This window comes from Phacochoerus africanus, chromosome 10 (genome assembly GCF_016906955.1).
Source record: "Phacochoerus africanus isolate WHEZ1 chromosome 10, ROS_Pafr_v1, whole genome shotgun sequence".
NCBI classification, from domain to species: domain Eukaryota; kingdom Metazoa; phylum Chordata; class Mammalia; order Artiodactyla; family Suidae; genus Phacochoerus; species Phacochoerus africanus.
This window is the reverse complement of record NC_062553.1, coordinates 55526536-55541763: the sequence shown is the minus strand read 5'-3', so window position 1 is coordinate 55541763 and position 15228 is coordinate 55526536. Positions and strand designations below refer to the sequence as shown.

General features: G+C 42.3%; 1 protein-coding gene across 2 annotated transcripts in view; it reads right to left on the bottom strand.

The window, feature by feature from the left end:
• SRP72 (signal recognition particle 72) overlaps window positions 1–15228 on the bottom strand; it is a 41249-nt gene that overhangs the window by 7164 nt on the left and 18857 nt on the right. For both annotated transcript variants that reach the window (XM_047798064.1, XM_047798065.1), the window contains exons 13-16: window positions 14926–15021; window positions 13549–13652; window positions 13336–13413; window positions 12512–12649 (exon numbers count right to left, since the gene is read on the bottom strand). In XM_047798064.1, the coding sequence (XP_047654020.1) occupies window positions 12512–12649; window positions 13336–13413; window positions 13549–13652; window positions 14926–15021 (416 nt within the window). The remainder of the gene's footprint in view (window positions 1–12511; window positions 12650–13335; window positions 13414–13548; window positions 13653–14925; window positions 15022–15228) is intronic.

The following is a 15228-nucleotide window of genomic DNA, read 5'->3' as shown; positions in this document are numbered from 1 at the left end:
CCATCTACCCTTTCCCCAATACTCTATCTACCCTTTCCCACTCTGTGCCTTTGCTCACACCTTGCCTACCTCACCTGCATCTTCCTCTGGAGACAACACAGTCAGCCCCTCCACACAGCCTTCTCTAACCCACGCAGGCTTCTCTAACCCACAGTCCCTGGAAGGGTGACCATCCCATCTGATGTACTCCCCTCCGGCTGCACCAGCACAGCACGTGCAACCTCAATTTCAGTTACTGCTCAAATCTACTTTCTTTCTGCTACACTGAAGCTCTTTTGTGGGCAAGGACAATGATTTATTTTTTGTCAAAAACATAGTATATCTTCAAAAGAAACGAAACTTTTATATCTAAAAGTCAGCATATCGCAACAGAAGAAAGGCTGGGGGAAAAATGTAATTGTAATGTATACATGTAAGGATGACCTGACCCCCTTGCTGTACAGTGGGGAAAAAAAATATATATATATATAAGTTAACATAAAAGGCATTAATAATGCCTAATGAAAATACTGTGCTGCAATTGAGAAGCTTTAAAATCAACGTATATCTTAATAACTGTCTAAGGGAAAAGAGGAAGAGTGAAGGATTAGAAAAGAACTGTATGTTCTTACCCAGCCCTGTTTTAGAGGAAAAAAAAAAACAAAACCTGAAAGTATTTAAATAGGCATTATTTGCCCTAAAGATCTGGCTTGAACTAATTATTTTGGGGTTCTTGATAAGGCCTGAAATTGGGATGAAATGAAACATAGAACAATGTAATATTGCTGAGATTCTAATTCCTTATTTAACTTTTAAAAAATCTGTTGTAAAGATGATAATACCTTTTTACCAAATGTAGAGTTCATAGTGAAGTCAATCATAAACTGTTAATGATATAATTTTTTTTTTTTTTTTTGGTCATTTCTTGGGCCGCTCCTGCGGCATGTGGAGGTTCCCAGGCTAGGGGTTGAATCGGAGCCGTAGCCACTGGCCTACACCAGAGCCACAGCAACGCAGGATCTGAGCCGCGTCCGCAACTACACCACAGCTCACGGCAACGCCGGATCCTGTAACCCACTGAACAAGGCCAGGGATCGAACCTGCAACCTCATGGTTCCTAGTCGGATTCGCTAACCACTGAGCCACGACGGGAACTCCACATTTTTTTTTTCTTTTTGATGATATAATCTTTAAGTCAGGAAAAATTAGATTTCAAAAGTCTTTCAAAAAAAAGGAGAAAACAGTGAAAAATTATGAAAGCCACAAAACTCAGGAAGTGTTGTATCTCTTCTATTCTCTATTAATCCTGAGTCAAAAATATAATCTTAAAAACATTTTAGCAGTGTCCGCTTGGTGCAATGGGATTGGCAGCGTCTCTGGAGCCAGTCCAGCACAGAGGGTTAAGGAGCTGGCACTGCTGCCACTGTGAGGTAAGTCACCACTGCAGCCCAGGAACTCCATAAGCCAAGGGGTAGCTGAAAAAGAAGAACCTCCCCCCCCCAAAACCCCAAAACATTTTATTGAATAGGCCTCTGCTGTTTTTGAGTTGACAAAGTAGGAAAACAAGGAAAGAAATCAGAATGTGACTTCTTATGTTACTAAAGCTGGCTAACCTTCCCTTCCAATGAGCAAAATAATCCTTATGTGAACTACAGTTTAGAATTCTTAATGATGTTTAATCAATGTACATCAATAACTCACAGGTAAATAGAGCAGGACAACATCTAGACTACAGAATACTATGCATAAAAAGAAAAGAAGACACACACTCAGATGTGAGATGTCCCTCCATGTGAGATGTCCCTCCATGTGAGATGCCCCTCCATGTGACGTGCCTCTATGGGAACCATCAAACAGAGAACTACAGAGATAAGAGAGCAAAAACTGGAGTTCCTGTCATGGCTCAGTGGTTAACAAATCCAACTAGGAACCATGAGGTTGTGGGTTTCATCCCTGGCCTCCCTCAGTGGGTTAAGGATCTGGCGTTGCCGTGAGCTGTGGTGTAGGTTGCAGACGCGGCTCGGATCCTGCGTTGCTGTGGCTCTGGCGTAGGCCAGTGGCTACGGCTCCGATTTGACCCCTAGCCTGGGAACCTCCATATGCCGCAGGAGCAGCCCTAGAAAAGACCAAAAAAAAAAAAAAAGAGAGAGAGAGAGCAAAAACTTCTCAAGGAGTTCCTGCTGTAAGTGCAGCAGAAACGAATCTGACTAGGAACCATGAAAGTGCGGGTTCGATCCCTGGCCTTGCTCAGTGAGTTGAGGATCTGGCAATGCCATGAGCTGTGGTGTAGGTGGGAGACATGGTTCGGATCCTGCGTTGCTGAGGCTATGGTGTAGGCTGGCAGCTGTAGCTCTGATTGGACCCCTGGCCTCCATATATGCCGTAGGTGTGGCCCTAAAAGCAAAATAAATAAATAGGTGCATAAATAAATTAAATATAAATAAAATTAAAAAATCGTTACAGTTCTCAAAAACAAAAACAAACAAACAACTTCTCCCCAAACATCACTCGACTCAGTCACGCCACTGTGCAAGTTCTTTCAGGGTGCCCTGAGGACCAGGAAATGCATCACAGCCACCTTACTTCAGAGCTCCAGTGCTCAGCCAGGCGATGTGACAGCCCTCTACTCCCCAATACTCCATCTACCCTTTCCCCAATACTCTATCTACCCTTTCCCACTCTGTGCCTTTGCTCACACCTTGCCTACCTCACCTGCATCTTCCTCTGGAGACAACACAGTCAGCCCCTCCACACAGCCTTCTCTAACCCACGCAGGCTTCTCTAACCCACAGTCCCTGGAAGGGTGACCATCCCATCTGATGTACTCCCCTCCGGCTGCACCAGCACAGCACGTGCAACCTCAATTTCAGTTACTGCTCAAATCTACTTTCTTTCTGCTACACTGAAGCTCTTTTGTGGGCAAGGACAATGATTTATTTTTTGTCAAAAACATAGTATATCTTCAAAAGAAACGAAACTTTTATATCTAAAAGTCAGCATATCGCAACAGAAGAAAGGCTGGGGGAAAAATGTAATTGTAATGTATACATGTAAGGATGACCTGACCCCCTTGCTGTACAGTGGGGAAAAAAAATATATATATATATAAGTTAACATAAAAGGCATTAATAATGCCTAATGAAAATACTGTGCTGCAATTGAGAAGCTTTAAAATCAACGTATATCTTAATAACTGTCTAAGGGAAAAGAGGAAGAGTGAAGGATTAGAAAAGAACTGTATGTTCTTACCCAGCCCTGTTTTAGAGGAAAAAAAAAAACAAAACCTGAAAGTATTTAAATAGGCATTATTTGCCCTAAAGATCTGGCTTGAACTAATTATTTTGGGGTTCTTGATAAGGCCTGAAATTGGGATGAAATGAAACATAGAACAATGTAATATTGCTGAGATTCTAATTCCTTATTTAACTTTTAAAAAATCTGTTGTAAAGATGATAATACCTTTTTAACCAAATGTAGAGTTCATAGTGAAGTCAATCATAAACTGTTAATGATATAATTTTTTTTTTTTTGGTCATTTCTTGGGCCGCTCCTGCGGCATGTGGAGGTTCCCAGGCTAGGGGTTGAATCGGAGCCGTAGCCACTGGCCTACACCAGAGCCACAGCAACGCAGGATCTGAGCCGCGTCCGCAACTACACCACAGCTCACGGCAACGCCGGATCCTGTAACCCACTGAACAAGGCCAGGGATCGAACCTGCAACCTCATGGTTCCTAGTCGGATTCGCTAACCACTGAGCCACGACGGGAACTCCACATTTTTTTTTTTCTTTTTGATGATATAATCTTTAAGTCAGGAAAAATTAGATTTCAAAAGTCTTTCAAAAAAAAGGAGAAAACAGTGAAAAATTATGAAAGCCACAAAACTCAGGAAGTGTTGTATCTCTTCTATTCTCTATTAATCCTGAGTCAAAAATATAATCTTAAAAACATTTTAGCAGTGTCCGCTTGGTGCAATGGGATTGGCAGCGTCTCTGGAGCCAGTCCAGCACAGAGGGTTAAGGAGCTGGCACTGCTGCCACTGTGAGGTAAGTCACCACTGCAGCCCAGGAACTCCATAAGCCAAGGGGTAGCTGAAAAAGAAGAACCTCCCCCCCCCAAAACCCCAAAAACATTTTATTGAATAGGCCTCTGCTGTTTTTGAGTTGACAAAGTAGGAAAACAAGGAAAGAAATCAGAATGTGACTTCTTATGTTACTAAAGCTGGCTAACCTTCCCTTCCAATGAGCAAAATAATCCTTATGTGAACTACAGTTTAGAATTCTTAATGATGTTTAATCAATGTACATCAATAACTCACAGGTAAATAGAGCAGGACAACATCTAGACTACAGAATACTATGCATAAAAAGAAAAGAAGACACACACTCAGATGTGAGATGTCCCTCCATGTGAGATGTCCCTCCATGTGAGATGCCCCTCCATGTGACGTGCCTCTATGGGAACCATCAAACAGAGAACTACAGAGATAAGAGAGCAAAAACTGGAGTTCCTGTCATGGCTCAGTGGTTAACAAATCCAACTAGGAACCATGAGGTTGTGGGTTTCATCCCTGGCCTCCCTCAGTGGGTTAAGGATCTGGCGTTGCCGTGAGCTGTGGTGTAGGTTGCAGACGCGGCTCGGATCCTGCGTTGCTGTGGCTCTGGCGTAGGCCAGTGGCTACGGCTCCGATTTGACCCCTAGCCTGGGAACCTCCATATGCCGCAGGAGCAGCCCTAGAAAAGACCAAAAAAAAAAAAAAAGAGAGAGAGAGAGCAAAAACTTCTCAAGGAGTTCCTGCTGTAGTGCAGCAGAAACGAATCTGACTAGGAACCATGAAAGTGCGGGTTCGATCCCTGGCCTTGCTCAGTGAGTTGAGGATCTGGCAATGCCATGAGCTGTGGTGTAGGTGGGAGACATGGTTCGGATCCTGCGTTGCTGAGGCTATGGTGTAGGCTGGCAGCTGTTAGCTCTGATTGGACCCCTGGCCTCCATATATGCCGTAGGTGTGGCCCTAAAAGCAAAATAAATAAATAGGTGCATAAATAAATTAAATATAAATAAAAATTAAAAAATCGTTACAGTTCTCAAAAACAAAAACAAACAAACAACTTCTCCCCAAACATCACTCGACTCAGTCACGCCACTGTGCAAGTTCTTTCAGGGTGCCCTGAGGACCAGGAAATGCATCACAGCCACCTTACTTCAGAGCTCCAGTGCTCAGCCAGGCGATGTGACAGCCCTCTACTCCCCAATACTCCATCTACCCTTTCCCCAATACTCTATCTACCCTTTCCCACTCTGTGCCTTTGCTCACACCTTGCCTACCTCACCTGCATCTTCCTCTGGAGACAACACAGTCAGCCCCTCCACACAGCCTTCTCTAACCCACGCAGGCTTCTCTAACCCACAGTCCCTGGAAGGGTGACCATCCCATCTGATGTACTCCCCTCCGGCTGCACCAGCACAGCACGTGCAACCTCAATTTCAGTTACTGCTCAAATCTACTTTCTTTCTGCTACACTGAAGCTCTTTTGTGGGCAAGGACAATGATTTATTTTTTGTCAAAAACATAGTATATCTTCAAAGAAACGAAACTTTTATATCTAAAAGTCAGCATATCGCAACAGAAGAAAGGCTGGGGGAAAAATGTAATTGTAATGTATACATGTAAGGATGACCTGACCCCCTTGCTGTACAGTGGGGAAAAAAAATATATATATATATAAGTTAACATAAAAGGCATTAATAATGCCTAATGAAAATACTGTGCTGCAATTGAGAAGCTTTAAAATCAACGTATATCTTAATAACTGTCTAAGGGAAAAGAGGAAGAGTGAAGGATTAGAAAAGAACTGTATGTTCTTACCCAGCCCTGTTTTAGAGGAAAAAAAAAAACAAAACCTGAAAGTATTTAAATAGGCATTATTTGCCCTAAAGATCTGGCTTGAACTAATTATTTTGGGGTTCTTGATAAGGCCTGAAATTGGGATGAAATGAAACATAGAACAATGTAATATTGCTGAGATTCTAATTCCTTATTTAACTTTTAAAAAATCTGTTGTAAAGATGATAATACCTTTTTACCAAATGTAGAGTTCATAGTGAAGTCAATCATAAACTGTTAATGATATAATTTTTTTTTTTTTTTTGGTCATTTCTTGGGCCGCTCCTGCGGCATGTGGAGGTTCCCAGGCTAGGGGTTGAATCGGAGCCGTAGCCACTGGCCTACACCAGAGCCACAGCAACGCAGGATCTGAGCCGCGTCCGCAACTACACCACAGCTCACGGCAACGCCGGATCCTGTAACCCACTGAACAAGGCCAGGGATCGAACCTGCAACCTCATGGTTCCTAGTCGGATTCGCTAACCACTGAGCCACGACGGGAACTCCACATTTTTTTTTTTCTTTTTGATGATATAATCTTTAAGTCAGGAAAAATTAGATTTCAAAAGTCTTTCAAAAAAAAGGAGAAAACAGTGAAAAATTATGAAAGCCACAAAACTCAGGAAGTGTTGTATCTCTTCTATTCTCTATTAATCCTGAGTCAAAAATATAATCTTAAAAACATTTTAGCAGTGTCCGCTTGGTGCAATGGGATTGGCAGCGTCTCTGGAGCCAGTCCAGCACAGAGGGTTAAGGAGCTGGCACTGCTGCCACTGTGAGGTGTAAGTCACCACTGCAGCCCAGGAACTCCATAAGCCAAGGGGTAGCTGAAAAAGAAGAACCTCCCCCCCCCAAAACCCCAAAACATTTTATTGAATAGGCCTCTGCTGTTTTTGAGTTGACAAAGTAGGAAAACAAGGAAAGAAATCAGAATGTGACTTCTTATGTTACTAAAGCTGGCTAACCTTCCCTTCCAATGAGCAAAATAATCCTTATGTGAACTACAGTTTAGAATTCTTAATGATGTTTAATCAATGTACATCAATAACTCACAGGTAAATAGAGCAGGACAACATCTAGACTACAGAATACTATGCATAAAAAGAAAAGAAGACACACACTCAGATGTGAGATGTCCCTCCATGTGAGATGTCCCTCCATGTGAGATGCCCCTCCATGTGATGTGCCTCTATGGGAACCATCAAACAGAGAACTACAGAGATAAGAGAGCAAAAACTGGAGTTCCTGTCATGGCTCAGTGGTTAACAAATCCAACTAGGAACCATGAGGTTGTGGGTTTCATCCCTGGCCTCCCTCAGTGGGTTAAGGATCTGGCGTTGCCGTGAGCTGTGGTGTAGGTTGCAGACGCGGCTCGGATCCTGCGTTGCTGTGGCTCTGGCGTAGGCCAGTGGCTACGGCTCCGATTTGACCCCTAGCCTGGGAACCTCCATATGCCGCAGGAGCAGCCCTAGAAAAGACCAAAAAAAAAAAAAAAGAGAGAGAGAGAGCAAAAACTTCTCAAGGAGTTCCTGCTGTAGTGCAGCAGAAACGAATCTGACTAGGAACCATGAAAGTGCGGGTTCGATCCCTGGCCTTGCTCAGTGAGTTGAGGATCTGGCAATGCCATGAGCTGTGGTGTAGGTGGGAGACATGGTTCGGATCCTGCGTTGCTGAGGCTATGGTGTAGGCTGGCAGCTGTAGCTCTGATTGGACCCCTGGCCTCCATATATGCCGTAGGTGTGGCCCTAAAAGCAAAATAAATAAATAGGTGCATAAATAAATTAAATATAAATAAAAATTAAAAAATCGTTACAGTTCTCAAAACAAAAACAAACAAACAACTTCTCCCCAAACATCACTCGACTCAGTCACGCCACTGTGCAAGTTCTTTCAGGGTGCCCTGAGGACCAGGAAATGCATCACAGCCACCTTACTTCAGAGCTCCAGTGCTCAGCCAGGCGATGTGACAGCCCTCTACTCCCCAATACTCCATCTACCCTTTCCCCAATACTCTATCTACCCTTTCCCACTCTGTGCCTTTGCTCACACCTTGCCTACCTCACCTGCATCTTCCTCTGGAGACAACACAGTCAGCCCCTCCACACAGCCTTCTCTAACCCACGCAGGCTTCTCTAACCCACAGTCCCTGGAAGGGTGACCATCCCATCTGATGTACTCCCCTCCGGCTGCACCAGCACAGCACGTGCAACCTCAATTTCAGTTACTGCTCAAATCTACTTTCTTTCTGCTACACTGAAGCTCTTTTGTGGGCAAGGACAATGATTTATTTTTTGTCAAAAACATAGTATATCTTCAAAAGAAACGAAACTTTTATATCTAAAAGTCAGCATATCGCAACAGAAGAAAGGCTGGGGGAAAAATGTAATTGTAATGTATACATGTAAGGATGACCTGACCCCCTTGCTGTACAGTGGGGAAAAAAAATATATATATATATAAGTTAACATAAAAGGCATTAATAATGCCTAATGAAAATACTGTGCTGCAATTGAGAAGCTTTAAAATCAACGTATATCTTAATAACTGTCTAAGGGAAAAGAGGAAGAGTGAAGGATTAGAAAAGAACTGTATGTTCTTACCCAGCCCTGTTTTAGAGGAAAAAAAAAAACAAAACCTGAAAGTATTTAAATAGGCATTATTTGCCCTAAAGATCTGGCTTGAACTAATTATTTTGGGGTTCTTGATAAGGCCTGAAATTGGGATGAAATGAAACATAGAACAATGTAATATTGCTGAGATTCTAATTCCTTATTTAACTTTTAAAAAATCTGTTGTAAAGATGATAATACCTTTTTACCAAATGTAGAGTTCATAGTGAAGTCAATCATAAACTGTTAATGATATAATTTTTTTTTTTTTTTTGGTCATTTCTTGGGCCGCTCCTGCGGCATGTGGAGGTTCCCAGGCTAGGGGTTGAATCGGAGCCGTAGCCACTGGCCTACACCAGAGCCACAGCAACGCAGGATCTGAGCCGCGTCCGCAACTACACCACAGCTCACGGCAACGCCGGATCCTGTAACCCACTGAACAAGGCCAGGGATCGAACCTGCAACCTCATGGTTCCTAGTCGGATTCGCTAACCACTGAGCCACGACGGGAACTCCACATTTTTTTTTTTTCTTTTTGATGATATAATCTTTAAGTCAGGAAAAATTAGATTTCAAAAGTCTTTCAAAAAAAGGAGAAAACAGTGAAAAAATTATGAAAGCCACAAAACTCAGGAAGTGTTGTATCTCTTCTATTCTCTATTAATCCTGAGTCAAAAATATAATCTTAAAAACATTTTAGCAGTGTCCGCTTGGTGCAATGGGATTGGCAGCGTCTCTGGAGCCAGTCCAGCACAGAGGGTTAAGGAGCTGGCACTGCTGCCACTGTGAGGTAAGTCACCACTGCAGCCCAGGAACTCCATAAGCCAAGGGGTAGCTGAAAAAGAAGAACCTCCCCCCCCCAAAACCCCAAAACATTTTATTGAATAGGCCTCTGCTGTTTTTTGAGTTGACAAAGTAGGAAAACAAGGAAAGAAATCAGAATGTGACTTCTTATGTTACTAAAGCTGGCTAACCTTCCCTTCCAATGAGCAAAATAATCCTTATGTGAACTACAGTTTAGAATTCTTAATGATGTTTAATCAATGTACATCAATAACTCACAGGTAAATAGAGCAGGACAACATCTAGACTACAGAATACTATGCATAAAAAGAAAAGAAGACACACACTCAGATGTGAGATGTCCCTCCATGTGAGATGTCCCTCCATGTGAGATGCCCCTCCATGTGACGTGCCTCTATGGGAACCATCAAACAGAGAACTACAGAGATAAGAGAGCAAAAACTGGAGTTCCTGTCATGGCTCAGTGGTTAACAAATCCAACTAGGAACCATGAGGTTGTGGGTTTCATCCCTGGCCTCCCTCAGTGGGTTAAGGATCTGGCGTTGCCGTGAGCTGTGGTGTAGGTTGCAGACACGGCTCGGATCCTGCGTTGCTGTGGCTCTGGCGTAGGCCAGTGGCTACGGCTCCGATTTGACCCCTAGCCTGGGAACCTCCATATGCCGCAGGAGCAGCCCTAGAAAAGACCAAAAAAAAAAAAAAAAAGAGAGAGAGAGAGAGCAAAAACTTCTCAAGGAGTTCCTGCTGTAGTGCAGCAGAAACGAATCTGACTAGGAACCATGAAAGTGCGGGTTCGATCCCTGGCCTTGCTCAGTGAGTTGAGGATCTGGCAATGCCATGAGCTGTGGTGTAGGTGGGAGACATGGTTCGGATCCTGCGTTGCTGAGGCTATGGTGTAGGCTGGCAGCTGTAGCTCTGATTGGACCCCTGGCCTCCATATATGCCGTAGGTGTGGCCCTAAAAGCAAAATAAATAAATAGGTGCATAAATAAATTAAATATAAATAAAATTAAAAAATCGTTACAGTTCTCAAAAACAAAAACAAACAAACAACTTCTCCCCAAACATCACTCGACTCAGTCACGCCACTGTGCAAGTTCTTTCAGGGTGCCCTGAGGACCAGGAAATGCATCACAGCCACCTTACTTCAGAGCTCCAGTGCTCAGCCAGGCGATGTGACAGCCCTCTACTCCCCAATACTCCATCTACCCTTTCCCCAATACTCTATCTACCCTTTCCCACTCTGTGCCTTTGCTCACACCTTGCCTACCTCACCTGCATCTTCCTCTGGAGACAACACAGTCAGCCCCTCCACACAGCCTTCTCTAACCCACGCAGGCTTCTCTAACCCACAGTCCCTGGAAGGGTGACCATCCCATCTGATGTACTCCCCTCCGGCTGCACCAGCACAGCACGTGCAACCTCAATTTCAGTTACTGCTCAAATCTACTTTCTTTCTGCTACACTGAAGCTCTTTTGTGGGCAAGGACAATGATTTATTTTTTGTCAAAAACATAGTATATCTTCAAAAGAAACGAAACTTTTATATCTAAAAGTCAGCATATCGCAACAGAAGAAAGGCTGGGGGAAAAATGTAATTGTAATGTATACATGTAAGGATGACCTGACCCCCTTGCTGTACAGTGGGGAAAAAAAATATATATATATATAAGTTAACATAAAAGGCATTAATAATGCCTAATGAAAATACTGTGCTGCAATTGAGAAGCTTTAAAATCAACGTATATCTTAATAACTGTCTAAGGGAAAAGAGGAAGAGTGAAGGATTAGAAAAGAACTGTATGTTCTTACCCAGCCCTGTTTTAGAGGAAAAAAAAAAACAAAACCTGAAAGTATTTAAATAGGCATTATTTGCCCTAAAGATCTGGCTTGAACTAATTATTTTGGGGTTCTTGATAAGGCCTGAAATTGGGATGAAATGAAACATAGAACAATGTAATATTGCTGAGATTCTAATTCCTTATTTAACTTTTAAAAAATCTATTGTAAAGATGATAATACCTTTTTACCAAATGTAGAGTTCATAGTGAAGTCAATCATAAACTGTTAATGATATAATTTTTTTTTTTTTTTGGTCATTTCTTGGGCCGCTCCTGCGGCATGTGGAGGTTCCCAGGCTAGGGGTTGAATCGGAGCCGTAGCCACTGGCCTACACCAGAGCCACAGCAACGCAGGATCTGAGCCGCGTCCGCAACTACACCACAGCTCACGGCAACGCCGGATCCTGTAACCCACTGAACAAGGCCAGGGATCGAACCTGCAACCTCATGGTTCCTAGTCGGATTCGCTAACCACTGAGCCACGACGGGAACTCCACATTTTTTTTTTTCTTTTTGATGATATAATCTTTAAGTCAGGAAAAATTAGATTTCAAAAGTCTTTCAAAAAAAAGGAGAAAACAGTGAAAAATTATGAAAGCCACAAAACTCAGGAAGTGTTGTATCTCTTCTATTCTCTATTAATCCTGAGTCAAAAATATAATCTTAAAAACATTTTAGCAGTGTCCGCTTGGTGCAATGGGATTGGCAGCGTCTCTGGAGCCAGTCCAGCACAGAGGGTTAAGGAGCTGGCACTGCTGCCACTGTGAGGTAAGTCACCACTGCAGCCCAGGAACTCCATAAGCCAAGGGGTAGCTGAAAAAGAAGAACCTCCCCCCCCCAAAACCCCAAAACATTTTATTGAATAGGCCTCTGCTGTTTTTGAGTTGACAAAGTAGGAAAACAAGGAAAGAAATCAGAATGTGACTTCTTATGTTACTAAAGCTGGCTAACCTTCCCTTCCAATGAGCAAAATAATCCTTATGTGAACTACAGTTTAGAATTCTTAATGATGTTTAATCAATGTACATCAATAACTCACAGGTAAATAGAGCAGGACAACATCTAGACTACAGAATACTATGCATAAAAAGAACAAAATATGTCTATGCTGACACATCTCTTAAGACTTATTAAAGAAAACTCTAAAACAGTTAAACACAATATAATCCCATTTTTGTAAAAAACAAAAAATAATCCAATCTAAGAAAAGTATTTCTAAATCAGCTCTGTGTATAAACACAAAGAAAAACATATGGAAGTATACACACTAAAGGGAAAAGAAATAGAAGGGACTTAAGCTTTATTCACATGGAATTTTCATGAGAGTGAACTTTTTATTCCCTGTATGACTTAAAATTCACATTCAGCATTAGTGAATGTTACAATGAAAAGCATTACCCGTGTTCCTTTGGTTGATTATCTCCAGCAACTTTTCCGCCTTTCTTCCGAACATACGTAGCACCAGGAGAATTTTCAAGAGCATCAACATCCACTTTCAGAGACATGCTATCCGAGGAGGGCAAGTGTTTACTAAGACTGGACCAGACGGTGTTCAGGAACACAATACACACATATACTCATGTCTACCACTATACCTACACCAAGAGAAGAACAGAATCTTTTGCGGGTACCCTTCATCAAAAGTAAAAAAATGTTACTAAGTCTTGTAGAGAATAACAAATTGGTGGGACATAAGGTCAATTATATACCATCCACTGCAAAGAAGAACTCGAGAAAGGAGTCAGGACCTAATGACACGTTCGTTAATCTGGAGATACACTTGCAGGTGGAGGCTTACTAAAAATTACATTCCAGATCAAGCATCAAGCTTATAGAACACAGACTTGTTCCCTGAAAGGCTCTCCTGTGGCTCTGGAGGAGCACACACAGGGTCTGGGCTCAGCCAGTGGGGGCACCAAATCCTCTCCGATCGGCAGCAATGTCTGCGATGGGCATTCGACCGTTCAATCAGAAAGACATTTCAGAGTCACGTATATGCTTTTTCTTCTTTGCTGCTCTACTTGAGCCTGCAGAAAAACTGCATTTGGCTGACTTTGATTTTGCCTGTGTTTCAAGCCCTGCTCCAAACTGGACCTTCCACTGTATTTTTTGGTCAACATAGTCTCATTTTTGCTTTTACTATTTAGGAGGGATTTGTTTGTTGAAATTCAAAGACATGCAAGGGAAGACAGATCCAGTATCTGGAACGATCAAAAGGATACGCTTTTGCTTTCTCAGGATCTACGAGGGAGTAAGCAGAAATAAGCTGTGCCAAGGTGTGAATATCTTTTGGATTTTGTCTAAAAGAAATGGAAAAGTTATTAAACAGTTTACGAAACTGGAGAAAGTAACATAAGCAAAAGAACTCCCTTCTATCCAACAGGAGCAAGAAAACCTGGATTTCCACCCCTCCCCTCCCCTACTGCAGAGCTTACTTCCACAGCTGTTCTAGGTCACTAACTGCCTCCTTCTTCCGCCCATATTTGAGTTTGAAGTTTGCAGCTTCTCTTATCAAGGACAAATGAGCAGGAGACTTGGGCTATAGGTTCAATAAAAAGAGGGGAAAAAGTTTTAAGCTAAAAACCTAGCAGATCAGTGAAGTTAGATTCATTAGATCTTTAAAATGGATCTATCCATCAGGTTTCTCATCCTAAGTTGAACTCATGAAACAACACACACATTCACACACGTACACAGGGGAAGGATAGGGAAATCAGTACAAGTGAAGACCAGTTTATGAATGTGGAGTACAACTCTTCTCTCTCTAGACTGTCCTGTCCACAACCAGAAATATTCTCCCATAATCAAATATTAAATTATGTCACCATAGCTCTCAAACATTAACTGAACACACTACCTCCCAGACACTGATACTCCTTCCTTGCTCAGAGCGCTAAGGTGTAGATGTCACCTGCCTGTGTGTTTACCTATAAGTTGGATAATACCTTGTAGAGCTCATAGAGGAAAAAATGAAGATGCTCTTAATCAAATGAAGACAAAATATACATTTATGCCATGTACTATTCTACCAATGACCCATTCATGGGTTCTCTAGCCAGAAAGATGAGCTTTCTTATATGCAATCATGCACACTCTTCTCATTTCTCAAGATTACACACACAAACACACATACACACATATAGGAAGGAGCTTCAGAAAACATAACTGAGCTTTTTTTCTCTCTTACTTCTTCTAATAACTTTATTTGGATTTGGTATACTTAAAAACTAAATGATAGTCTAATAGCATTCCATCTTTTTTTTCTTTTCTTAAGTGATTTTTATTTTCTTCCATTATAGCTGGTTTATTTTCTATTGTTCACTAAGGTGACCCAGTCACACATATATGTATACATTCTTTTTTCTCACATTATCATGCTCCATCATAAGTCACCATTCCATCTCTCCCTCTCTCTCTTTTTTTTTTTTTTTGGGTCTTTATGCCTTTTTTCTAGGGCCGCTCCTGCGGCATATGGAGGTTCCCAGGCCAAGGGTCTAATCGGAGCTGAAGCCGCGGCCTACGCCAGAGCCACAGCAACTCGGTATCCGAGCCGCATCTGTGATCTACACCACAGCTCACGGCAACATCAGCTCCTTAACCCACTGAGCAAGGCCAGGGATCGAACCTGCAACCTCATGGTTCCTAGTCAGATTCGTTAACCACTGAGACATGACAGGAACTCCGAGTGACCATTCCATTTCTTAAACAGTGAGTTAAAATGTTTTAATTTTCCTTAATTTTGAGTTCACTACTGCAGCTTTTCATTCTTATGCAAAGACATGCCCTAATAGCATTTTCCTCCATTTACTTACCTGATGGCTTTGATACCACTGGATAGCTTGTGTGAAGACCTCGATGGCACTGTCAATGTCTTCCTCATGGCTATACATGGTCACTAATGCAGACACCTGCCCAGCCAACAGGATAAATCAGTGAACAGAATAAACCTTTTGAAAACGAAAAACACTGAAGAAAGGAGTTCCTGTCGTGGTGCAGTGGAAATGTATCTGACTAGGAACCATGAGGTTGTGGGTTTGATTTCTGGCCTCGTTCAGCGGGTTAAGGATCTGGTGTTGTTATGAGTTGTGGTGTAGGTTGCAGATGTAGGTCAGATC